Source organism: Leishmania infantum, chromosome 29 (genome assembly GCF_000002875.2).
Source record: "Leishmania infantum JPCM5 genome chromosome 29".
Lineage (NCBI taxonomy): Eukaryota > Euglenozoa > Kinetoplastea > Trypanosomatida > Trypanosomatidae > Leishmania > Leishmania infantum.
The window spans coordinates 5001-30260 of NC_009413.2; the positions used below are offsets into that span (position 1 = coordinate 5001).

At 58.0% G+C, this 25260-nt stretch overlaps 10 protein-coding genes across 10 annotated transcripts in view; all 10 read right to left on the reverse strand.

Moving 5' to 3' along the window:
• The window catches only part of LINJ_29_0010 (3,2-trans-enoyl-CoA isomerase, mitochondrial precursor-like protein), a gene marked incomplete at both ends in the record, with an annotated part of 891 nt that extends 554 nt beyond the window's left edge, over positions 1 to 337 (reverse strand). Inside the window, one exon of the mRNA XM_001466470.1 lies at positions 1 to 337. This exon is cut by the window's left edge and continues 554 nt beyond it. Coding sequence (XP_001466507.1) covers positions 1 to 337 — 337 coding nt within the window.
• Positions 338 to 2602: 2265 nt separating this feature from the next.
• LINJ_29_0020 (transcription factor-like protein) lies at positions 2603 to 5740 on the reverse strand (the record flags this gene model as incomplete). Its single annotated transcript, XM_001466471.1, has 1 exon — positions 2603 to 5740. The coding sequence occupies one exon, from the start codon at positions 5738 to 5740 to the stop codon at positions 2603 to 2605; it is 3138 nt and encodes a 1045-aa protein (XP_001466508.1).
• Positions 5741 to 7055: 1315 nt separating this feature from the next.
• On the reverse strand, positions 7056 to 8459 carry LINJ_29_0030 (ribosomal protein L3-like protein; the record flags this gene model as incomplete). The annotated part of the gene is made up of 1 exon (XM_001466472.1): positions 7056 to 8459. One exon carries the CDS (start codon positions 8457 to 8459, stop codon positions 7056 to 7058), a length of 1404 nt encoding a protein of 467 aa, XP_001466509.1.
• A 1025-nt stretch (positions 8460 to 9484) lies between these two features.
• On the reverse strand, positions 9485 to 10348 carry LINJ_29_0040 (conserved hypothetical protein; the record flags this gene model as incomplete). The annotated part of the gene is made up of 1 exon (XM_001466473.1): positions 9485 to 10348. One exon carries the CDS (start codon positions 10346 to 10348, stop codon positions 9485 to 9487), a length of 864 nt encoding a protein of 287 aa, XP_001466510.1.
• Positions 10349 to 11616: 1268 nt separating this feature from the next.
• On the reverse strand, positions 11617 to 13635 carry LINJ_29_0050 (conserved hypothetical protein; the record flags this gene model as incomplete). Its single annotated transcript, XM_001466474.1, has 1 exon — positions 11617 to 13635. The coding sequence occupies one exon, from the start codon at positions 13633 to 13635 to the stop codon at positions 11617 to 11619; it is 2019 nt and encodes a 672-aa protein (XP_001466511.1).
• A 913-nt stretch (positions 13636 to 14548) lies between these two features.
• On the reverse strand, positions 14549 to 15739 carry LINJ_29_0060 (putative tryptophanyl-tRNA synthetase; the record flags this gene model as incomplete). Its single annotated transcript, XM_001466475.1, has 1 exon — positions 14549 to 15739. The coding sequence occupies one exon, from the start codon at positions 15737 to 15739 to the stop codon at positions 14549 to 14551; it is 1191 nt and encodes a 396-aa protein (XP_001466512.1).
• Positions 15740 to 17155: 1416 nt separating this feature from the next.
• LINJ_29_0070 (QA-SNARE protein putative) lies at positions 17156 to 17920 on the reverse strand (the record flags this gene model as incomplete). The annotated part of the gene is made up of 1 exon (XM_001466476.1): positions 17156 to 17920. The coding sequence occupies one exon, from the start codon at positions 17918 to 17920 to the stop codon at positions 17156 to 17158; it is 765 nt and encodes a 254-aa protein (XP_001466513.1).
• A 768-nt stretch (positions 17921 to 18688) lies between these two features.
• On the reverse strand, positions 18689 to 19063 carry LINJ_29_0080 (conserved hypothetical protein; the record flags this gene model as incomplete). The annotated part of the gene is made up of 1 exon (XM_001466477.1): positions 18689 to 19063. The coding sequence occupies one exon, from the start codon at positions 19061 to 19063 to the stop codon at positions 18689 to 18691; it is 375 nt and encodes a 124-aa protein (XP_001466514.1).
• A 622-nt stretch (positions 19064 to 19685) lies between these two features.
• Positions 19686 to 20246, reverse strand: LINJ_29_0090 (putative ras-like small GTPases; the record flags this gene model as incomplete). Its single annotated transcript, XM_001466478.1, has 1 exon — positions 19686 to 20246. One exon carries the CDS (start codon positions 20244 to 20246, stop codon positions 19686 to 19688), a length of 561 nt encoding a protein of 186 aa, XP_001466515.1.
• Positions 20247 to 22378: 2132 nt separating this feature from the next.
• Positions 22379 to 23989, reverse strand: LINJ_29_0100 (conserved hypothetical protein; the record flags this gene model as incomplete). The annotated part of the gene is made up of 1 exon (XM_001466479.1): positions 22379 to 23989. The coding sequence occupies one exon, from the start codon at positions 23987 to 23989 to the stop codon at positions 22379 to 22381; it is 1611 nt and encodes a 536-aa protein (XP_001466516.1).
• Between the last annotated feature and the right edge of the window lie 1271 nt (positions 23990 to 25260).

Genomic DNA, 25260 nt, shown 5'->3' on the forward strand with positions numbered 1-25260 from the left:
TCCAGTAGTGCGCAAATCGATCCTGCGAGAGGTTCGTATTGAGTTCGTTGAGGTCAAGTCCGGCGCTGAAGACACCGGGGTTCTTGGATGTGAGGATAATACCGCTGCACTTGGACTTGTCTGGGTCGCACAGGTCGCTAAGCTTGTTCAGGAACGCTGAAATGAACTTGGGCGTCAGAACGTTGGCGCGCCCGCTGTTCATCTCGAGAAGCACTACGTTGTCAATTGGCGACTCACGCACAATGATGAGATCGCTGGTATCTGGCACGCTTGCTACCGTCGAGCATGCACGCGACCTCGGCGGCGGCGCGCAGCAGGAAGCACGAAAACACCTCATGCTCGTTTAGTGAAACCCGGCAACGGCACACCGCAGGCAAGTTCTGCGAACAAAGGGGATGCGAAGCGCACAGAGTGGGCAGAGAGTGGGGAGGAGACGAGAAGGGAAGACATCGGATGATCTCCATGTGAAGGTGTAGGAAAGACAGGACAACGTTGGCGTCGGTATGAGAGCTCAGGATGCGGACAAATGCTCCCACGTGCAACTCATAGTTTTGCGACAGTCTTGATTCAGCAGTGTGTTACGATTTTTTCCTTTGTGGGAGGAGAGGGAGCTTGAGGCTGCCTTGCTCGTAACACAATGTGCAGGCGTGGAACTGTGAGGAAAAATGATTCCACAGACGCACGTGTACTATCCACGGCGCATACGGGAGTACAACTGGTGTCAGAGCGGCCTCACGCTGTCTGCGCGTGCGGTGTGGCGCGCACACAACGGAAGAAGAACGAGTCCAGAACAGCTGCCGCCCCGTCAGTGCACCCACAGCGGATGCCGAAACTTCGCAAAGTCGCCGCTGAAGCTCACGGTGCTACGGATGTCGTAGGTACGGACCCCTCGGCGCCACGGTACTGATAAGTTCGGCCGAGATCCACGCGATGCATTTCCGTCGTGGGAGGGGAGCAGCATGTATTGCGCGCCGTGACGTTGAGGGTATCAAGCACTGAAGATGCAGCGCGCTCGTGGTCCTGTGCTCCTTCGCCAGCCCTTCGCTGTGGACAGCGGTGCACATGCATCGTGGTGTAGTCCGTGCTGTAGAGCTGTCGGGCACTAAGGCGACACACCCCGATACACCGGGCGCAAAACCCCGCAGTACTTCCGTGTGACGGGCGTCGGACGCAGGGGAGTTGTGTACAGAAGCCCACACACTAGGCGCCTTAATTGCGGCAAAGCCGCGATACAGAGTCCCATGGTGAGAGCTCAGCGGCCCAGAGCAGGGGAAGCATGCTCCATACCTCTTTTAGCGCCGTGTAGCAGCTGTCCCCCCTCCCTTCTCGTCAGCCCACGAGGCACACCGCCGGGTTGCGGAGCTCTGCTGGCGTGACCAGCTAGTGTACGTGATGGCTGCTCCGAGAGGCGTTGTCGGGGTGGATGGTGGTCGGCGGCTTTAGACCTGTGACGCGCCACCTGGACTTGGCGGCACACGATAGCACCTGGTGAACGCAGAGGCTCGTCGGCAGTCGGAGCATTTTCGCTAGTGAGATGTGGGGCACCATAACACCGATGCAGTAGGTTCTCAAGAACGCAGAGGGCAGCTGTTAGCGCATAGGTTGCCACACATCAAAGAAGATGCTACCCGGATACACCAAGAAGCTGTCCTTGCGGAACTCCTGCAGCGGTTGACTGGGCAAGGCAGAGCGCACGTTGCGTGCATCATGCTCAAAGCCTGTCTGCACAACGACTCGAGGCACTTCGTCCTCGTCGGCTAAGCTGTCCGCATCTGAGTAGGTGAAGTGGTGGCATGAAAATCAAGCGGCCGATAACGTGCCACGCTGTCGGTTTCTCAGCTGGCCTGGTGCGCAAGGTCGACTGCGAGGATACGCTAGCAGGCTTGACCAGGGTAAAGAAGGAAAGGGTTGGAGGGCCACGGCCGTGAAGAAGCGAGGTCACGCACCGGATCATCATGGGCGCACAGCACATAACATCTAGTGCTACAACTTCACTCTTGATGGAGCCGTGGTGTGGAGATGGGTGGCCTGTAAAGATGGGCGGTGCCGCCAAAAATAAACGAGGAAGAGTTTCGCCTCGGTGGAGTAGCCCAGAGGATACGCCCTGTCGTCCCCTTTTCCCCTGCCTCCGCGACGCTCATACAGCTGAAACACTTCTTTGCATCTTGACCGATAGACCGCATATTCCCTCAACACCTCTGTCACATTCCACTCCTTCTTCTTGCTCCGCTGCAAGACGCTCTTCGTTTACAACCCTCCACTGATTTATCTATGCGAGAGAGCCAAGGCGGATAGGAAAATGAATAAAAAAACACAACAGCAATAGGCCCTGTCACGCTCATGCGCACAGTTAACGCAGAAATGCTAGAGGCATGGCACCACCTTTCCCAGCAGTCTCACCTCTGCCTACCCGAGCGGCTCCTGCTTCGTCACCAATAGGCGCACTTGTGGGGCTATGTGAATGCGCTACGTATCAGCGCCCCTACGCAGTAGTGCACAGACATATCGTATGAGTAACGAGAAAAGCTTGACCAATACCACGTCGGCGCTTTCATTCACCCATGCACGCACACACAATACCGTCCACTGCGTCGGAACGGTCCTAGAATCGGCGAGCCGGCGGAACAGCGCCGCCGCCTGCGCGCCCAGCCATGTTCAGCGGCACCTTTGAGGGTCGCGTAGCGGGCGCGGCCGGTAGCGCAGGTGTCGCAGCACCGGCACGCTGCCGCTTACGTGGGTGGTAGTCGTCGTCGTCGCTGAAGTCCCTCTGACGGTCTTTGGCGGCTGCTCGACGCTCCAGCTCGTCCCAGCTGGCGGCGCTGGACTCGTCGCTCTCGTCGCTGCCTGACGACGGGTCACTCTCCTCGTCCTCGAGCCAGGAGCTGTCGTCGGAATCAGAGGTCTCATCGTCATCCTCGTAGTACGTCGAGTCCGAGTCGGAATCGTCGTCCTCCTCCTCTTCCTCCTCGTCGTTCGTCACGTTGTTGAGAACCGACCAGCCGTCCCCGCGTAGCCACGGGTCCCAGTCGGGGTCTTCGCGGATCTCCTTCATCGTGGCTCGCCAGTTGGGGTTCACAGTAGTCTCCATGTAGTAGAGCCGTGCACTCAGGCACCAATCCTTAATGTTTTCCAGCGAGTCGCGCGGGATCGAGTTGATGGTGATGACCGGCTTGTTGTAGTCCTTCAGGATGAGCGACATGTCGAACGTAGCGCTGCCTGGGATAATGCGCTCAAAGGAGACCACCTCGACCTCGTCGACGCTCTGTGTGAAGGCTGGGGTGTCGGTGATAGCCCAGAGGACCTCGCGATTGCCTTTGAACATGGTCATGGAGCGAGCGTGAACGCCATCGAAGGAGAACTGGTTTGTAGGCAGCTGCGTCTTGATCTTGCTTCGCTCTTCCACGGCGTGGGCAAAGGTGATGAACTGCTTGTTTGTCTGCCGGATGCGCATCTCATCGCGCTCCTCTGCCTGGACCTCCTCTTCGAACGATCTCCGAGCAGCACTCGCGAGCTCGCTGCTCTCCATCACCTCTGCCACGAACTGAACCTCCAGCACGTTTTTGCGGTTGATCTCGATCGGCTTCTTCAGCGTAACGTGGTAAATAACGTAGATGCTCTTCACTGCAGGTTGAAAAATGACGTGCTTGATGTTTTCGAACAGCATGTCAATTGGGGTACCCCCGAGAAATGAGAAACGCAGCCCGTTCGCATGCAGCTCGAGATTGCCCACGCAGCCCTTGTTTTGACGGTTCGCGTTCGTGATCGGCGGGCGAATCTTCACTGTCGGGAGACGCAGCGGATTGGGCGTCACTGTCAGCCTCCCGTTGGAGGCAGAGGTGAGGGAACGCTTTCGGGCAGCGTCCTCGTTCTTGATGCGTTGCTGAATGCCTTGAATAGCGATTGCAGAGTCCGTGAACACATCCCTCGAGCTCGAGTACCCCAGCTCCTTCACGAACACCTTGGTGGGGTTCAGTTTGTAGCCCACGTTGGCCTCCTGCATGGCATGGAATGTGACTGTCATAGTGTACTTGCCGCCCTCAGTCTTGACATCCACCCTGTTCACTGTCGACGCGTGAAAGGGCACGGCGCGGCCGCATACGGGGAGCCACACAACCTTCTTGTCCGTCTGCACAAAGATTCCACCCTTGCTCTCCGGCGGCGGCACCCGGTCCTCCGGCTTGTAAGGAGTCAGCTCGCCAAGCGACAGGCGGCCAATGTCGCATGCGCGGTACTCCTCCGTCGAGGTCTGCGTCCCTTTTTTGCCACCTGCCGCCACGAATTCTGCGTGCAGCTCGCTGAGGAGCTGCCGCAGCTCCTGCTCACGCTGCGCCTCGCGCGAGATCATCACGGTGTCGGACTGACCCTGACGAGTGATCTTGCTTAAGTCACGCCGCACCTGCTGTGCGACCTCCGTCGCGGCGGCCGTTTCATCGAGGTCTTCGTAGAGAACCTCTGCCAGTTTGCGCGCCACCTTTGTCTTGAGCTCCGCCACACCGCCGCGTATGATTACCGTGTCGGTGAGCTCCATGTCAAACGTGTCCTTACCGCCTGCGCTAGGGACAGATTCGAGCACGACGCGTATCACGAAGCTCATCCCGTCGGCGACGATCGCGGTACCCTTCTCCGAAATGGTTCCGCGTGCCTCGAGGACGAGAAGGCCCGTAGAGAAACCAAAGTTTTTCGCTAGGAGCACGGCCAGGTCAGAGTTCTGGTTCGTCGCGTACTGCATGGCGCCAGCGTACACGTCGCTCAGCCGTGCGCCAGGGACAAGGAGCTCCATGAGCTTAGCGCTCACATCGTAGGCGAACTGATACGCTTCTTTCGCGTTCGACGGTGCTGCCGACACCACCAGTAGCGTGCGGCCAAAGAAGGCGGTGTAGCCTGTGTTCTTGACGCCAAATCGGACCACAACCACATCCCCGTGAATCGGAACATTGCACGCCGCCTTGAGGGTGTCCTCGTCCACGTTAAGCTGTGAGTTGTACGTGCCCTTGTGGAAGAGACACGGCGGCAGTCCGGTGACGAGAGAAAAATCGTCCACCGCGAGCGACTCGAGTGCCTGAATTGTGTTGGGTCGCTCCAGCTTGGCGTACAGCATCTGGCGCACATCGTAGAGAGTTTTGGGGTCTCTCTTCGACATCTCGTTCGCAATGCAGTCGCGGGCATAACGGCGAAAGACGGCGCAGCACAGCCCCGCGGCCTTCTCGACGCAACCGAGAGCGGCATCATCCTTCACAAAAAGCAGCTCACCCAGCACAGGGGCAGCCGATAGAAGCGACTCGCTGGGCACGGCTCCGCGCACGAGCTCAGTGAAGGCTGACGCAAATGGGCCCTCCTGAATCGCAAACTCGTTAACCGGGGCACCAACCGTCTTTCCGGCGAGCAGGGCAGTGGCTCGCGCCTGTGCCGCCTCGACCCCCTCGACCACCTCGATGGTATGACCCTCGAGCTTTGTCAGCGGCGCCGCAACGCGCACGCCTGCACCGTGAAGAATGAGCGTCACATCCTCCGTGATGAGCACGGCGGTGTTGCATACCGGCTCTTTCGCCTCCAGGAGGTACTGAAGGATCGCCTGCCCACGCTGGTTATCGGGAGTGTTGACGCTACGCTCGCCAAAGACACAAGCCCACGCCGAGCACTGCTTCGCCGCTGCGTCTCCACGGGCAGCAGCAGCCCGCCACTGCGCCAAAACAGCGCTAAGCCGGGACACAGAAATAGTATGGTTCGCAGAAGGCTGCATTGCATACCGGCTCGGTCAAACCCCCAGAATACCAAGAAGCAGAGCCCCTTGTTTTTATGTTTTGTACTATTACCTTTGTGCCGCTCTTTCTCTCTATGTATCCGCGGGCACGCGTGCGAACGGCCCTCTGTTGCTTGAGCGTATATGCGCGTGTCTGTGCCAGGGCGTGCCTGCGCAAGAGCGTGGAGAGATGGAATGCCTCGAACGAATGCGCCCCTCTCTGTAGCTCATACCTCTGCCGTCCGTCGTAGCAATGGCGGGTCACTCAAAGCCGAATCCGAAAGTGATCGTTGTTTGGAGGTGACTGTGTGCGTTTGCCGCTTTGTGGAGGAAAATCTGCGGCGCCGTGAGAGGGGATCCACGTGGAAGACAAAGGGAGAGAAGAAGGGCGTGTGAGAGTGATAAGCCAACGCACTGCTCTGGCATGTGACCGCGCGTGTATGCCACAACACAGACACACAGAAGTGAAAGGCATCGTCGGGGGCAAGAGAAGGAGGACGAGGAGGAGGAGGAAGGGGCCAACATGCGACTGCAGCCTGTGCTGCAAACCTACAGGCGCATACGCAGGGCAGAAGGACACAGAGCGGACAGTGTATAGGACGAAGGACCCACAAACACACAAGAACGAATGGCGGTACGATTCAAGAGCTTCAAGAAAAAAAAAGGCAGCTGGTAAGAAGCCAGAGAAGGATTTATTTTAGGTGGGTGTGAGTAAACATCAGTAAACGGCGCTGTTGTTGTAACGGCTCTCACATCTTCATGGTGCGAGCTGGTTGACGGCGTTGGCGCCGCGTGGGTGGGTGTGTGTGCTTGCTGAAAGATAACACTTGGCGCAGGTGAGCTCCGATATTTACTACTCGATCCACTCTCTTGGCGAGCTATGAGTACCATCTTCTGTGCAACTGGAGTTGGTCTATCACCGGTGCGGTCATTGGCGCCGCGACCGACTTCGTCACTCACTACAGTCCCACTCTGTCTCGTCCTCCTCTTTTGTTTTTCGCCGACGGGATGGCAGCAAGCAAGCCCTTGGAAAACGCAAGTATCACGCTGTGGCCGACAAGCCCCCTCAGCGGCTCAGAGGGACTGCATGTCGAAAACACTGGCAAACACACCAGCAAGCAAGCATGTGCGTGGGCAGAGATGCGACTAGCCACACAGACAAAGTGAACAACAGTGCCCGCTCGTACACCGTCGTCTCCAGCGCATCCGTGCGCGCAAGGCGCCTTCTTTGCCTCATGATGTGGTTGACCAAAGCCACACGAACTCGCTGGTACTCGCAAACGCCGTATCAGCAGGGCCGTAATGATCACCCGTCTCACGTCTTGACGCGCTTATATTTCAGTATCTTGGCACGCCGAGCCTCCTGTTGCTTTTCGTGAGCGCGCGTTCGGACGCCCATGAGCTTGTACTTGCGTGCCTTCTGCAGGTTCTTGCGGTACTTTTTTCTGGCTTCCGTGTACTTTTTCAAGTCGTACACCTTCTTTTTGGGCGCTGCGGTCGCCGGCTTGACACTCTTGGCGTCCTCGACGTCCGCCTGGGTCACAAGCTGAGCTGCAGCGAACTCGTCGCGGAAGTACATGTACAGTGGAGGAGAGGTGAGCTGGCATTCGTCGGTGGCTAGTTTGCCGAGGTTCTCCTCCTCGCTAGGGACAAAGGTGGGGAAAGGTGGGGTGCCGCGGTGCTCATTCCACAGCGTGTATCCTTTCGTATTGATGGTGTCCCTAAACTTCACGTAAGTCCCGACATCGGCGTCGATGAGGGTGGGCAAGTAGATGAGCGAGTTCTTGTAGTCGATGCGCCACACCGGAACGCCATCGTAGGTTTCCGCAGAGGCGCCCGTCTGCCCTGCCATGCGATGACCCGGGTAGATGCGCTTCTGTCCCTCTGCACCCATGCAGCCGGGGCGTCGCTGCCACTTGGAGTCTCCGAGCCAGACATAGCCACCGTCGAAGCCGTGGCGAAACATGACGCCTTGATAGCCGTAGTCGGTGTTCTGAAAGGTGATGGTCACCTCCTGACCAGGCTTGAAGTGGCGCACGTCAAGCTTTGTCCCGACCGGCGCGTACGCATCCGGCGTGACAGGAAAGCCGGCAGACACATGCTTCACAGGTACGCCCGCCGCCTTGTAAAACGCCGCGACGTGCGGCTTATGAAACTCCACCGGCACGTTCATCGCCCCAACATAAACTTTATCTGTTCCCACATCGCCGTTACGGGTAGAGTGCTTGACAATCTGGTTGTCGGGGAACCAGAATGCGGTACAGTCAAACTGGTTGCCCAGGTCATCGTAGTCTTTGCAGGTGAAGGCCTTGACACCTATCATCCCAAAGCGGACGCTGTAAAACATGTTGAACTCTCCAAACGGTGGCGGGTTGTCCCAGGCATAAGTGTCTTGGTAGAGCTCGGGGAATTTCGCACGTAAGCGAACAAACGCGTCGTACTTGTCCTCGCGGATCGCGTCGTACGTTGTCTGCAGCTGCTCCACCTGCCATTCGCGAGGGTTGTCGGGGATTTTCGGGTACAAGCTCATCTTGTCGCCATGGTCGAACAAGTAGGGGTAGTAGCAGTGGTACATGTCGCGGTCTTTTTCCTCCATGAGCGAAGGATAGCAACGATACCAGTCTGTCCGAACACGCCGATCGCCTGGGCCCCCGCCGCTGCGCCATCGCCGTGCCACGCAAAAGGCAGTGGCGAGCGCACGCCCACGGAAGCCGTGCATTTTGCTTCAATACGCACACGCGCGAGCCTATCGACACGGAGAGAGATGCAATGGCACCGAACAGTGAACCGGAGACAACAAAAGTAGACCCGCGGTGACCGAAGGCGCCGTGCCGCAAGCACAGCTCAATTGTCCTCCTCCACAACGCGACAACAAGTGTACGTCAGCCTGTGTTGATGAGCGATTGAGGTCACAAATGCTGTCAACGCACGTATGCACAATGGCAAAGTTGATTCGAAGAACGTCTCAGCCTGTGGGGGGGAGGGAGGGGGGCCAGTTACAGAGTACGCGCAGAATGTCTCACGCGATGCCGCCGCCTAGCGGCAAGCAAGTAGCGAGTGAAGAAGTAAAAGACGTCAAGCAGCGAAGGAGAAGCGAAAAAAAAAGGAGAAACGTGAAGAGAGGCGCAGACAACAGGGCATGCGAGACATGCGGCCGCTCCAAGTGCGGTGGAAAAATGATGATGCAAAAAGCGAAACCGCAGCAGACCATACACAACACATCCCGTAGGGTGTTGCAGCGCGGCGATGAGTTCGCGTTGACGACTCAGTTGAGCAAGTTGGACTGTTAGGGAATGCGGCTGCACTGCACACACACACACACACGCCGGCCCAGTAAGAAAAGAACGAGTGAAGAAAACGCACCGAAGAGCGGGTGCGCCTCAACTGAAGCCCATCGCTCTCTCCACGCCGCCTGCCATGTTGTTCTCTGTATCACGGGGAATAGACTCCATTCAATGCGCTTGTGTGGACAAGTGTGTGAATGCTCAACGGCTGCGCTGCTACAGGCAGTAGGGCACATAGCGGCATGCAAGACGTGGAAGTTGCCAAAAGAATGTGCTACTCAACCGTGTTTCAGCACTGGTGTGCTTTTTATGAAGATACCAAAGAGCACACCGTAGCCCACCTGCAAGCACCACCAAGACACTGCACAGCCCTATAAAGACACACATATCCGCCGGTAAAGAGGGAGAGAGAGAGCAGCACACACGAGCATACAGCCAGCGTTGTGGAAGAGCGGCGGCGTTACTCTATCGACTTCCGCAACGGGTCGTACCTCTGTGTCAACTCCATCATGCGATGCTCAATTTTTTCCCGAAAAGCGTGCTGCGGCTCCATGAGTGTGAACAGATAGCGAAGTGTTGCGTGGTCTCGGTAGAAACGCGTATTCAGTACCGCCGACTCCGGAATGTCTGCACGAAGCTGCTGCACCTCGAACGGTGCGTGCTTGAACCAGCGATGAGGAAACGACCGCCAGGTGGCGCGTTCCAGGGGCCGGCGGTACCGATGAACGCCGTCTGTTCGCAAGTCGCGGTGACCCTTGCCGGCGCTCTTGACAAGGCGATCCAGCACAGGCTGGGTGAGTAGCAACAACAGCTTGTCACACCATTGCAGGTAAAGCCGGTGGGCGTCCTGGAAGTCCTTGCGAGTGCGGTAATTGTTGCGGCGGCGCAGACTGCGGTCGCCGTGGCCGTGCAGAAGGCGACGGTACTGCTCAGGCTTAGGCTCACGAAAGGCTCGTTGGACGCGACGCTCAAAAAGTGACTTGTTGGCCTCCGGGTCCGTGCAGCGAAGATGAGCAATCAAGGCATAGCACAGGTCATGCAGTTCCTGCGACGCAGCCTCCAGCTCGTCAAAGTCATCCTCATCCAGGGTAGCTTGTTCCTCCTCTGTTTCGCGCACCTCTGTTGACAGAGTAAAGGCATCGTCTCTGCGGCGGTAGTCGTCGGAGCCTTGGTGCCCCTCCATGTCGGGCGGCAGCGATGCTGAAGAGGCGCAGCGGAAAGGATAGCAACGCCGCAGCGGTACAGCACCTGCACCCCGACGGAGCGCCTGTCCCGCCGTGCGAGCCGCCACCTGTGTCCGATATCGCTGCATAACAGCTAACATGAGTTTTTTCTCCTGTCAAACCAGATGCTGTCTTTCTCTCTAAACAGCTTTTTTCAGTGCAGCTGTGATGGACAGAACAGACCCCTCAGGACAGAGAGTGGGATGCATACATGAATGCGTGGAGGAGCGAGACGAAAAAGATGTCATGAAGACGACAATGCGCATGATGGTGCCCTGAAGAAGTGCACCATACCGAAAGCCTGTTAGGCGCACCAAGCCTCACACGTACCTGCAGAACAGCTTGAGAGCATGCACCGCACACGGTATCCGTGACCGAGAAGGAGAGGTGAAGGTTGAAGGCAGCTAAGTAGCCTCTGTCGCCCAACAGAGAGAAAATGTATTTTTTTTTTGCCAACGTGTCCGTACACTGCCACAGAGCATCAAGCCAAACGCCGCGCGACCCATCGGCCTGTCACCGGGCCCATCGCGCGGCTGCAAAGCAGCCGTGCACACGCCCCACAGCGATGCGCCGACCTGGTCATCGGAGAGCACGGCCCCTGCTCCATAAAGATAAACTCTACCCACCCCCACTATGCCGGTCCCCACCTGGTGCATCTCCCTCACGGTGGCACTCAGGCGTCACACACCAGCACGCAGTGCGAGGGGCCGGCCGCCATATACGTTCCAGTCACGTCGACACCTCGCCTATCGTGTGGATGGCGTGAGCCTGTGTTCCCTGTCGCGGGGCGCACCGACGCAGCGCCATCCAGGGCATGGCCGCCGACATCAGCAGCGGTGCATCTGACTTCCCCACGTCGTGGGCACTCGGCCCTGTGACCACCAGAACTGGTCCGGCATATGGCAAGGATAGCGGCTGCTTGGCTTTCTCCCACAGTGAGTGGGGCGCTACTAGACCCTGGACACCGGGCTGAGGCGACGCCCCTGTCATCAGAGTTGACAATGAGAGCAAAGGGAAAAGAATAGGGAAGATGTGTGAGATGGGAGAGAGAGCGTGGGGATAGCGCAGCAGGCAAACGTTCGAAACGCCAGAAAGGCTTGTAAGGGAAACAAATGGGGGCATGCACCTTCGCGTGCCGCTGCGCCGGGGAGGAGGTACGGCTGGCGGCGAGAGTAACAAACAGTTCCGTGGCGTACGATGGCCCCAACGCAGGAAATAAAAGGTGTTGTCGCTTTGCTGTGCCGCTCGAAGCGTGGGCAGCAGCGCATGGTCCAGTGGGCAGCGGGCGGGCACGATGATTTACTTTGGGCCCTCGTTACCTTTACGGGAGGGCAAGAGCGTCTGTAGAGAGTGCGCACGCATCCACAGATCAAGAGCGGCGCAGAATTGTGTGAAGGTTCATACGCAAATCATCCAAAAGAAAAGCAGCGTCAGGTTCGTTCGACACCGTGTGCACCACGCAGATCAGCGCGCTGTCTCGACCACGTAGCCGGGTCGCGAGACCCTCCGCGCGTGTAGCCGGAATGCACACTGTTAAGGGGCTATTCGATGCCGCGGGCGTTTGAGAATTGTCGAGGCAGGAGGTGCACTGCAGCGCGCAAGCACCGGTGGACAGTGACGCGTGAGCATGCGCCACTGTGCCGCCGTAAAGGGAGCGCAGTGGCAAAGATGGGAAGAGAAAGAGAAGCCCCATCAGCGCCCGCTGGTGCTCCACAGGGTCGATTACCTCCCAAGGCACGTGGGTGGTCGCGAGATGAATGAGTGTCAGGCGCGCCGACGGGGCCTCAGCAGAGGAGAAGAGGTGAGTGAGGATCGAGTACTGGCTGGAGATGTTGACGTCGGTCGTCTCAAACAGGCACCGCCGCGCCAGAGCAATGCGCAGCATACAATGCACCCGCTTCACCGCGGCTGCATGGGGATACTCAGCGGTGCTGCGCGCGTGGCGGCTGTCCGCCTTGCTGTGAGACAGCAAGATCCTCGAGTGGGTGAGGAGCGTGCACCAGCAGCCCTTTGCATCCGCGCCGGTGCCGGGCAGCCACGGGAGAGGAAGCTGACCTGTCTCCTTAGCCGGCTCCAAGCACAGCACCGCCCGGTCCTCTGCGTCGCCGACTTTCTGGTCCAGAGCACGGCTGAAGTGCCACGCGGCCACATCACCGCGAGCAGCTCCACTGTTCGTGGAATCTATATCGATAGGCCCGTCGCCGGCAGCCGCGCAGGAGGAAAGTGCGGAGCGATATTCTGCATTTTTGGCCCCGGGGCGGAAAGCAGAAAGAGCATCGAGCAGCAGCGCCTCTTCGGAGACAAGAGCGTCGCAGAGCGGATGAAGGTGGTGCTCCGCCTGCCACAGCAATGCCGCGTCTCGCTCCGCTCCTGGAATGGCAATAGAACTCAGCAACGTTAATGTGAGTGCCTGTGTGGCCGCGTCACCTTGGACGACCTCTATGCCGGCCTTCGCGTGGTCAGCCGTGCATCCCACCAGCAACGCTCCCCAAGTGAGGAGTTGGTGGCAGCCGGAGTCACTCGTTAAGGCACATACCTGGCCAGCGGAGGCCGCGATCGCCTCGGCCAGGCCTCGCGGCATTCCGTCGTAGTACGTTGCCAACGTCAAGACAAGAAGTTGCATTACCGCGACAGCGGTGCCGGTGGGGAGCTCCCGATTGCGCCGCTCAATGTCGCGCATCAGCGCTCGCACAAAAAGCAACGTGGGCCTGCCCGAGCTTGAGGCGTGCAACAGGGCATCATCCTCTAACTGGTACGCAGTCGATGACGCCGCATGAAGAGAGCGGACAGCTGCCTGCAAACTTTGCTCCTCGTCTGCTGGAGAAACCGTGTCCTTCCGATAAAAGACGGCCAGGTGTCGGTGGCGCATCGGCAGCTGCCTGCGCACCAGGAAGTTCAACCTCTCTCGGGAATGTAGCCACAACGTGCGCGGTGCCTTTTGCCACAGGTCTGCAATGTAGGTCTCCACGTGATGCCCCCACTGCAGGTCAAGCGCATGGTGGCGAAACCACCCGATGCACACGGACCCGTCGGGCAGCACAAGGAGGTCGAAGAGGGGGCGCCACGTCGAGGCACACGGGTCCTCCAGGAACGTCGGTGCTACCCAGGACGACGAAGTAGGATGCGGAATCGAGTCGCTTTCGTCCACCTGGGAATCATCCGCTTGGTGGGCAACGTACTCCAAGCAGCGAGCGGCATAATCCTTTTCGAAAGCCGAGAGCTCAGAGTAGTTGGCAGCAATTGTAGGCAGAGCTGAGGGGGGATGGGGGGCGACAGCCACCGGTGGGTTACAGCCTGGCGGGCCGGTGCCGATTCGCAAAACAAACGGTGTAGCGATGGTGTGGCGTACGTGGGACAGCAGGCGCTGCCACGGCTCAGGCCGTCGCATTTGAAAGCCGTGAATGAAAACGTCTACAAACGAACGCACAACTCCGCCTCTAGAAAGCGCTGTAGTTTTCTGGACTGAGGAGTTCCGCAAGATGAAAGATGCCGCAGGGTGGAAGGGCAACGTTGCATCGCCACAGAGCGAAGGTTGATGGCAGGAAGGGAGCCCAGCAGAGCAGCAAATATGATGCACGATGACCGAGCGAGAGGGGGGAGGGGGGCGAGGGAGGGCAGAGGTGGCGAGAGAGGAAGAGAAAGTACACAAATGAGTGTTGTCTGCAACAAAAGGGGGAAAGCGCCGAGGGGCTTCAGCGGTTGCAACCAGGGCCCCTTTTCCTCCTCATGGCTCTCTCGATCTCCCTTCCCTGGCAACCTCAACACACATGCACAGTGCACGTATGTCGCTTTGCGCGTGGTGGAAAGGGCAGCGGCGCATGCGCATAGAGACAGCACACACAAAAAAAGCGAATGCAGTGATCCCTTCCCCCTCGCAGCGAAAGAGCCAGCGAACAAGAAGCTTGCGTGTTATTGTCTAGCTCGCGAACGGACCCCTGCACACAGATTGAGATGCCACGTTGCCAGCAAGAGAGAAGGGGAAGTAGTGAGACACATTAGTTGTATATCGTCTGGCATCGCCAAATTCATTCCTTCACGTGGCAGCTGCGCGGCGGGGGAGCTTCCTTCCTACTGTGATGGGAGAGAAGGCCCGCGCAAAGTGCCTATCCCACTGCGTGACCGAGCGTAGAAAGGCAACAACGCGGGCACTTACGTGTCTGAGACTGTTGCTAACCCTCTCATTCTTGAGCTGCGCGCCTGCACGTCGCTTCGCACCAAAGTCGCACGGGATCGTCGAGTGCGCGCGTCCCACTCCGCCCCGCGCACACGCAGACAGTTCTGTACTAGCCGCTGCGGCCATTTTACTTCCTTGACTCCGCCTCCTCCTTCGCCGGTCCCATGGCGCGGACGGCAGTGAAGAGCTCCACATCGGCCTCCGTCACCTTTTTCCGCGCTTCCTGGTGTGCCGTCACGATGCTGGTGATTTGTTGAATGAGGACTTTCTTCACGTCACCGGTCATGATACGGCCAAGCATGTAGTCCTTCTGGAGGCGCGTCAACTCCTCGTCATCCTCGAGGAAAAAGCGGAGCCACTGCATAGGTACGTCGACGTTGGTGTTACCACCAAGAAGCAGCTGCTCCTTCTTATCTGCGCCACCACCGCTGAAGGCGTGTTTGTTGATCTTGTCTTTGATCATCTTGGGGGTGTCTGTCAGAAAGACGGCAGCGCCGGTGGATGAGCTCATCTTGCCCTTCGACCCACTAAGACCGGGGAAGAACTTGGAGTGGATAACGGCTGGCTTCAAATATCCCATGCGCGGCGCCACGTCGCGCGTAAGACGGAAGTACGGGTCTTGGTCGATCGCTTGCGGAATCATGCAGAAGACGTTGCCCTTCTCCTGCGGAAAAATGTGTGGAAACGCCGCCGAGAAGGAGGGTGCTGCCTGAATCGCAGGGAACATCCAGCGGCCGCAGTTGTCCTCCATCTTGAAGCCGAAGCAGCCCCGCACCTGGCTAGCCGTGTACGCCTTCTCGATGCGTGCGACAATGCGATACATCCGTCCCACGTACTCAAAGTCCCTGAAGATGAACGTCAGCTTCGGGTCAAAGCCAAAGGCAATGATGTCCTTCAAGTTTTCCGTGGTCATCTTATCGATCTCGTCCATTGTCAAGTCCTTGAAAAAGAACTTTTCGTCATCGGTGAGCTGAATCACCAGCGGCACATGGAAGGTGTCCTGCAGCCACTTGGTGAACATGAAAGGTATCAGGTGGCCAACGTGCATCGACTCGCTGCTGGGACCACGGCCGGTGTACAGGTAGAAAGGCTGTCCCTTCTCGTATGCATCGAGGATTAAGTTCAAATCACGGTGGGAGAAGAAGATGCCGCGGCGCAGAAAGTGATGGGGTTTCTTCCTGGTCAGCCGCTCCATCCGCTCCAGCAGCTTTTCGTCGATCGCCTGGCACCCAAAATGTTTGATGAGCTTGTCATAGTTCACGTCACCCTCCACCGTCCACGGGGTCACGACAACCTCCTGCGCGGCGGGGTCCTCCATCCTTAAGAAGCCGGCAACACACAACTGAGAACACAGCGAGGCAAAAAAAAAAATGGAGTGCGGCGATGAATTCGGTTGGGTTGTGGAGCCGCAGTCGATCTTGGCTGAGCAAGCGCAGGAAAGATGCGCAGCAGCGAAGCAGTGTAACCCGTGCTTTCATTGGTATAAGCATAAAGAAGCGAAGGCAGCGAGTAGTAACATGAAGGGTGAACACGCCAGAGGGAGAAAGAGGTAGCGGCGGAAAGGGTGCATCATCAAGCATGGCAGAAGAAGTCGCTAAGTAAAACGGTCAGCCGTAAAGCATTCATTGCCACTCAACAACGAAGGAAAGAAGGAGAGGTGATGAGGTGCTAGTAGGCCGCAGACTCCCACCACCCTCACTAACGGCAATCCCTTCGTGTTTTCATGTGCGCTGCGGAGAGGGTGTCTGAGGCGATTTTTATGCGTGGGACCACGCACGCCCAGAGAGCGCAAAAAAGCACAAGATCAAGAACCAACAGCGGCGCCAAATAAAAATAAGCACAGTGCGAAGAAGGACCTTTTCTTTCCAACGTGTCCGTACACTGCCACAGAGCATCAAGCCAAACGCCGCGCGACCCATCGGCCTGTCACCGGGCCCATCGCGCGGCTGCAAAGCAGCCGTGCACACGCCCCACAGCGATGCGCCGACCTGGTCATCGGAGAGCACGGCCCCTGCTCCATAAAGATAAACTCTACCCACCCCCACTATGCCGGTCCCCACCTGGTGCATCTCCCTCACGGTGGCACTCAGGCGTCACACACCAGCACGCAGTGCGAGGGGCCGGCCGCCATATACGTTCCAGTCACGTCGACACCTCGCCTATCGTGTGGATGGCGTGAGCCTGTGTTCCCTGTCGCGGGGCGCACCGACGCAGCGCCATCCAGGGCATGGCCGCCGACATCAGCAGCGGTGCATCTGACTTCCCCACGTCGTGGGCACTCGGCCCTGTGACCACCAGAACTGGTCCGGCATATGGCAAGGATAGCGGCTGCTTGGCTTTCTCCCACAGTGAGTGGGGCGCTACTAGACCCTGGACACCGGGCTGAGGCGACGCCCCTCACGGAGGGGGAGGGAGGATGCAAAACTGGAAGAAGGGAAAGCAGGGCAATCCCCAATACACATATGTCCACAGCAGCAGCAAGGGCACATGCGGTCGTAGAGAGGGTGAAATGCCGGGCACGGGTAAGAAAGGGTGAATCGTGCAACAGCGTCCCTTCTCCCAAATCACAGCGACAGCGATCAATAACGCATAATAAACGAAAATGCAGAGGCTGACACACGCAATAAGTATCGGAAATCAGTCGAGGCGCTAAAGCTCAGAGAGAGTCAGCGGGGACGGGAAGGGGAGGGCAACAGCGCGTATGCAGCGATGGTAACGGAGCTGGCTCGTCGGCTCAGTTCATGAGCAGACCGATGCTAACGATGGCAAGCATGATCATCATGCATATGAAGAGTATCTTGTTCCGGGAGGACGTTGCTTGATACTGCTGCGCGCGGCGCAGGTGCTGCGAGGCGTTGCGGGTGGCGCGCTCTGCGGAGGAGAGGTTATTCTCCACAATATCGAGCTGCTCCCCTTGCTCGTTGACCATTCCGTTGATGTGCTGGAAAATTTCATGGATGTCGCGCACGTTCTCCGCAATCTCGCCTGTCTCGCGCTGTCGCTCTAGCATGAGCTCCTCGTACATGTCACGCTCAAACTGCACCCGTTGCGGAGACTCCGTGTTCAACAGCGACTGCCCTTCATTTTCCTCATCATCCTCGCTTGCCTCACGGAATGCCCGAAGCGCACGGTTGCTATGAGTGCCCCGTGCAGACTCGCCGTGCATGCACTTACGGTAGAAGTCGTTGCAGGTCCTCTCGTAGTCCTTGAGAACCATCTCAGCGTCTTTGGCAAGCTTCTTGCCCTCGTCGCTAAGACTCTTGTCCAGTAAGATGAACCGCTCAAATGACTTTACGATCTTGCGGATGTCCTGCACATCGGTAGCGTTGGCGTCACGTGTGATGCGCTTCACCTCCTCGCGCTCCGTCTTGATCTCCTCGACGGAGCTGCGCCGATTGGTGATACGGCGTATAGCCGTTATCTTCTGCCCGAGCGACTGCAAATGCTTTGCGAGCAGGTCGCAGGCGCGGCGCCAGCTGGGGTCCCCCATTTCGTGCATAAGGAATGGCAGTGGGATGCCGAAGCGTAGGAAGCGCAGCGCCTTTTCGGGGAGATGGAAAAGAGAGGGGAATGAACAGGAAAAGTAGAGCCGATGCTAGCTGAGCGCGGAGGTGTACGCGTGTGCCTCTTTTGGCAGGGATAGCCGTGCCTCCCCGTGTAGTTGTGGAGGGGCGTATAAGGAAGGGAGGAGAACGGTGCAGCGGTGGTGCAACTAAAAGAAAATGTAAAGATGACGGCAAGGATGGGAGGAATGCGTCAAGCGTCCAACTTGCACTTTTTGCGAAGAGCCGTTCTTCTTTCTTTTTATTACACCACAGAAACGGATGGCGGTGACAGCAGGCGACACCGCGCAGATTGTGGGCCGTCCACCGCGAGCGTTGATGGAAGCACGTGCTCACACAAGAGAGAGATAAAGAATGGAGACGGTGGATGGACGGAGTAGGGAAGGGGGCTGCGCGCAAGCGACGAATGAGCGTGATTCGAAAAACGAAGAGACAGAGTCGTGCGATCAGGGCGCGAGCGATTCAACGTACGACCAACATTGCCACAGCCCGCCGCTGCGCGCATGGGGCGACGCAGAGGATTTTGAAAACACGGTGAATGGCAGAAAAGGGAGAAGATTTTGCGCGAGCGCTTTCTTGTGTTGTGCTTTCACATTAATACTGCGCTTACCTGCTGCACGTGTGTCAGTGCTTCTACAGTGGAGCGTTTTTCTTTACCTTCCACGGCTGCCGCGCAGCGGAGTCCTTTCGGAGAAGCAGCCACCTCAACGGCAAGTCAAGTGATCGTCGGGTTTGCTTCGCAACACGCCAGCCACAGCAGTCTCACACCTGTAGTAGGACACTGTTCCGGCCAGGTCCACAAAGCCGACAAAGCAGCTTACCTCATCTTCCTTGTGTGCCGTCTGCCATGCTTCCACAAGTGCTATCCACTCCGTCAATACTGCCTCGCTGATGTTGTTAGTGTCGCTTGCCTCGACAGCGATGAAGAGACGCTGCAGTTGAGCGCCGCTGTCGTCGGTCCACGTACTCGAGACGACGAAGGCGCCATCGGAGACGGGTTTTACATACTGAGTGGTCCACAGAGGCAGCCGGCTCTGCACATCCGCGTAGAGAGCAGTCAGGAAAGGGCTGTGACTCATGCGATGCGCGCCTGTCTGCAGGGTGCACAGTTCATGCCTCTAAAAGTGAGGGGGGAAGCAAGAGACGAGTAGGGCAACGAAAACTAAGGGGGAGGAGTTGGAAAGGTAGAAACTCGACCAGTGGGTCTCGCGGGCGGAAGCTTTTGGTGACTGTACTCGCTGTTTCTTGGCAGCAAGACACATCGCCACAAAAAGAAAAAAAAGGGAGGAGCTACACTGTCGGACAGAGAGGCACGGGGAGTGAGAGAGACTTCACTCCTCCGCGCGGCATGCCCCGCACCGCGATGGAATGCCTCGAGTAGGACCTTGAAGGAAAGGGCCATCATTCATAATGGGTGCGCTGTTTCTTCTGCCCACCTTTCGCGGGAAGTGTTCAACGGTCTACAGTATTGCACATCGGCATCCTCACACACGAGGAAGAAGAGAGATTGATGCCTGCAGGGAAAGGCCTCAGCGAGAAGCGGGAATCTAGATGCGTGGTAGGCTCTCGCCGCAGTGCTGGCCGCCGCACAAACCTCTCTTGTCAACCCTACCAATTCCAATCGCAGTGGAAAAGCAAGGCTCGATGAGGTAGTGTGTGTGTGTGTGTGTGTAGCAATGCACTGAAGGCGGTGCCTGCCCGTCACTTGCTTGCGCTGAGCTGTGACAGCTGAGCCAGTCTCTTCTGATACTCCTCCAGGAACATGCGCGAGAGCCTCTCTACGGGCTCTACCGTGCCCGTGCCGCGCAGTGCAGAGCACTTGAAAAAGGTAAGTTGATTAGCGCGTGCAAAAACCTCCGCTTGGTTGTCCGTGACCTCGGCCTTGTCAGCGAGGTCCATCTTGTTCCCCACAAGGAAGCCGATCATGTCCTTCTTCGCAGTCCGCGCCTTGGTCACCCACTTTCGACACGACTCGAACGTTGCCTTGTTTGACACGTCATACACGAGAATAAAGGCAGACACGCTCTCTAGATAGTGAGATGTCATGCGATCATACAGCCGCTGCCCCGCCACGTCCAGGAGCGACACCTCGACCGTGTTGTCGTCGTCCAGCGCAAACTCTTTTACGACAAAGTCGCACCCCATTGTCATGAGATAGTTCTTGGGGAATACTGTACCGTTGCTATGCACCATCTGAACAAATGCCGTTTTGCCGGAAGTCGGCTCACCGACCACGGCGACGCGGAGGCGCAGGAGCACCATGTGAGCGAATCTGCGCAGAGAGGCGAAGAAGAGTGCGCGAGTATTCGAAGAGGATCTACGGTGGCCGCCACAGGCGTGCAAACACGTACAAGCTATGCGCAGAAGGATGGGTGTAAGTGAGAATCACGAGGGCGCCGCTCAGATGAAGAGTCCGGAAAATGAGGACGCCGAAAAGAGCTGCAAAGCGAGGCGACGAGGCAAACACGTCAGCGAAGAGGTTGAGCTTCCTTTTCCTTCCAAGGCCCGCGGTTCACGCCACAGTCGTCCGTGGCGTCCCTCGCACCAGCACTCGCCCCCGCCAAAACACGCAGGCCAATAGACGAATAGTGTACCACCGATGCACAACGAGAGCGTAAGAGATGAGTGAAGAGAGGAAATGGCGAGGAAAGGGCCACACGGCCCTTGCAACTGCGCGCGGTGCCGTGCGTGTGTATTGCTGCGCATGATTCACCGTTGCTGGTGCGGTTCGCTGCCTACAAGAAGAGCTGTGGCGCAGTGCGCACATGCACACCCGCAGGCAATCGAGCTTAGAGGAAGATCCGGAAGGATAGGCGAAGAAAAGGAAAGCTGGGCGGGCATCCTGCACTCACACTCTTATGCTTGTGTGTACTAGTGGCCCTGCACGTGAGCTGGCAACAGAGAACGATGGGCAAACGGGAGCCGAGCTTGACTGCCACCCGCCGCGACACCTCGTCTTGTGTGGAGTCACAGTTTGCGTGCGCACGTTTGTATCCGGCGGCATGCACGCAAACACGTGAGCTCAATGACAGGCTCCATGAGACCTCGAGAGATTGTAAGAGCGTGAGAGCTAGCGAGACGCACTGCCACACATCAGTGCAATAGCCCATAACTTCACAATAAACCCCCCTCAGTCTGCCTACTCCACCACGAACAGGTCAGGAAGCAGACGCGCACACAACCACAGCGCAAGTGGCCCTTGTGGCACTGCGGCTATATCTCCGTCGTCTAGGATAAACCGTCCTGCCGCGGAATCGGGCCATGCATCCTGCGGACTCTGCTTGTCTTTCCTCGTCCCTTCTTCGGGTACGTGCGGCGCGATCGGCGCCAGAAGGAGACCCGGGTGAATAGCATGTCTCGGTCCAGGCGGGCCGCGTTCAGGCTCCTGCTCGAGGGCGGAAGCGGCGACGTCAGTCGGGTGGGTAACAGGCGGTGGCCAAGGTACATGCCGGACGGCCTCAGGGAGGGGGCTTGGCCAGCCGCAGGCCAGGGCCCTTTGAGGCCGTGCACCCCGAGGAATCCCATAACCTTGTGTGGGGACTCCATCGCAGTCTGGAGGATCCGATGGTGCAACTGGGGGGGGGGGGTCTCGTGCTGCTTCCGGCATCTATGCCTCATCAGTCCGCCGGTGAGATGCAGAAGAAGCTGCATGCTTCGTGCACATGCACTGGGTCATTGATTGGCGTGGATATATTGGCACCTTTTCCTTCCCCCACTCGTGCTCCTCCGACCTCTAGATGCTTTGTCTGGGTGTGAGACACCGTGCCAGCTGTGCATGGCAGCGCGTGCGCACAGTGCTCGCATTCCTGCATCCTTGGGCTTGTTTCAGGACGATGCTGTTGTCTGGGGAAGGGGCTTGCTATTTTTTGATCTTACATTTCCGTTTGTGCCATTTTTTTTTTGAGGTGGGCGTGTCTGGATGGCTTGCCTGCGTGCGCCGCGACAGGTGGGACGCTGCTATGAGCTTGTGGCACCAAGGGCACTCCGACTTCCCCTAAGCCCGCACGCCTCTCACAGGCGTGGGCGTGTCAAGCGGAAGGGGCTCGCAGAGAGACATGTGCTAGCGCACTCTGATCTCTAGGCTTGACCTCCTAAAGGGGCACAGTGGGAGAGGCAGCCGTGCACACCCGACAGGTGAGGAGCCGATCCAGTGCGATGGGAGATGCGCGCGTAATCAGCTCATTGCGTACAAGACCATTGCGCAAAACGCGGTGTGCTCTGAGCCTCGAACGGTACTCGGTATCGCGGACAGCATATTGGTCACAGCACCCGGTCGGACGCCTCCTAGCATAAGCATGCGGAGTTGAAGGCTCTGGCGGGGACTTCACAAGAAAGAGCTAAAGGAGCAAAAAAAAGGCCGTAAAACGAACAAGTGCAACGGCGTTGGCATACATCTACACACGAGACCCGAACAAGTCTAGGATAGCGGCCGAGTCCTGCACCTCCTTCGTGCTGTCACAGGTGGGCTGGCTGGAGCGAAGAGCTGCACGCTCGAGCTCGGTGACCTGTGACAGTTCTGTGGGTAGGCGCCAAACTTGTACTACGCCGCGCGCATCGCCAGTGGCCAGCCACTCGGCTGCGGTGGAGTTGAAGGCCACGGTCAGCACTCCTGCTCCGTCGGCCGACACCGCGGCCGTGTACGCTGGCTTGAGCTGGTCCCTCTCGAGATCGTAAACGTGCAAAAGTGACCTACGTGAGACCACTGCCACGACTGAGGGCCGGAACGGGCTGAATCGGCCGTCGTACAGATATCCTTTCGTCTCCTCCGACGACTCGAGGGTGAGGAGCGGAGAGCGCTCGAGGTCCGAGTACAGGCGCGCGCTGCAGTCCGAGGAAGTGGTCAAGAACAGGTGTCGGAAGAAGGGCGAGGCGCTGAGTGACTGCAGTGGGCCACAGTGGCTCTCCAGCCAGTCCAGTTCAAGAGGGATGATTGTCGGTGGCGCCTGGGAGTTCGTCTCGATAGGCAGTGGCCATGTGCGACCGCGGCCCACCTCACCGTTCTCCAGACCCACGAGAAGGACTCCGTCCAACGCGGGGAGGTAACTGCCGCGCTGAGTTTGTACACCGCCATAGGTGAGTGCTGTAATGCCGACAGAGAGGTGGCGGCGGCTCCGCACGCTGTACGCGGCGATCGGCTTGGCCAGCTTGTTCGCCGGACTCCACTGGATGATGAGTCCACTCTGGCTCGCTGAGCACAAAACATACTGATGATGATGCCGGGACTCCTGTGGATTCTTCACCCACTGCAGCACCGTAACTGGCTCGGTGTGCGCAACCTCCGATGCCGAAGAGGTGTACTTTCCTGGAAAGTTCTCTGTCACGTTTGCAAACACGACAACCTCACCGCTGTAGGTGCCAACGGCCAGCATGCACGGGTCTGTGGGGTGGAAGGCGATGGAGGTGGCGCCGGTCTCCGTCTCCAGGGTGTTATGCGGACGGCTCTCCCTCAGGTCCGGCCGTGCCAGGTTCCACACACATACGTAGCCCTTCTTGTAGCACCAGCCCGAGGTCTCCATGAGGCCGTAGGCAGCAGCCACGATGTTACCATGAGTGTTCCACGTCACCCCCAACGCCTCCAAGTTGTCCTCTTGGACAGCAGGCGACGTGAGCGTATAGAGAACAGAAAGTGCGGTGTTCTTGCGCGACCAGGCAGGGGAGTAGTGATCGAAGATGCTGCTCGTGGCATTGCGGTGCAGAACCGCCAGTAACTGGTTCATGGACTCCTCCAGAAAGGTGGAGAGCTTCGCCTTATCGTGGGGAACCCCGTTGTAGACGTACTGCAGTCCCTCTAGAGACGCTTGAAACGATCGCCGCTCCGTTCCGATGCCCTTGTCTAGTTGGTCGGACGCCTGGAAGCAGCTGATGTCCGTCTGCGATTCGTGGCTTTTGACCTTCAGCTTAGACGTCTGTGTTGCGGTGTCTTCGTGTGCGGTTTCTTTCTTCCATTGAGACAGGATAGCCACCTCGCCGGTGACCTGATTCTTGAACTCGCAGGGGTCCGACATGTCGATCCTCCAGCAATGTAGCGCCACAGCAGCAGCGCTGCGGGCGAGTGTACCTTGTTTCGATAAAGTAATGTAGGGGGTGTACCGCCCTCCCCGCCGGCCCGCCACCGCGTCGAAGGGAAAAGGGCGGAAATAAAGGGTGAGACGCAAAAGAATTGTTGACACATGGAGGCACAGAGACAAAAGAGAAGATCGAGCGCGCACGGAGGATGACAGAGAATTCCTATGTGAGCCGCTAGCATCGAGCACAGCACCAGCTAAAGCAGCATCGCTCCATCTTCGCTTGCACGCCAAGCCGGCAGCAGCTACCACAGGCCATCGTTCAACCGCATAAGAAGGTAGCACTGGCACGGTTAACCAGCACCGGCTGCTTTCCAGAGCGACTTGTCTGCGGGCATAGGAATGCACCGGAGCGCGCGCGAGCCGGGACGGGTACGTGATACCACCCAAGCACGCTTCGTCCTTGCCGGGGCAGCGAGTGTCGCGGCGTGGTTAAGAGGTCGTGTAACGGCAGCGATCACGTTTGAGCGCTCACCTTAACGGCGAAACCACACCTCCGCTGTTATCACCCGTCGTGCGGGAGTTGAGTTGTCGTGATTAGGACGCACGAAGGTGTGAGAGACACAAAACAACGAAGCCTCAGCAACGAAAAATGGAGGAGAAAACGCCGCGGGCGCGGACGAACAACAATCGCAATAACAACACACATGCGGATGTGCAAGGGAGGTAGAGGAAGAGAGTCACAGAAACGAAAAGGTGCGCAAGCAGGAGAGACGAGGGGAAAACAAACACAGCTTAGCACAGACATAACACGAAGTGCCTGTCACTGCAGCCCCCGCCGGCAAGACAGAACGCGAATGAAATGGGCGCCAGGCTCCCCTTTCTGTGCTCGAATGGTGGTCCTTTTTCGTTGTTTGCTAAGCTAGTTGCTGGTGGTCAAAAATACGCTAAAAAAGACACATACACATTGGCTCGCACACAGGCACACGGATGGGAATACTCCTGCGGTGCCCGCAGCACAACGGCACCGCGCGTTGAGCAGGGAGTCGGAGTGGTGGATAGAGCCATCTGCTAAGCTCAGGCACAGCATGGCCCTTTGAGTGCGAAGCACGCGTCGGAAGAGCCCCCCCTCCCCAAAAAAAAAAGAAGAGAAAGAGAGCCGACGTGAGGCTGGAGACAGCGCACGAAAGAGATGATTTCATCATCAGCGCACGTTTGGGCGCAACAGGTGAAGATGACAAGACGCGCACAGGCGCATCCATTACACGACA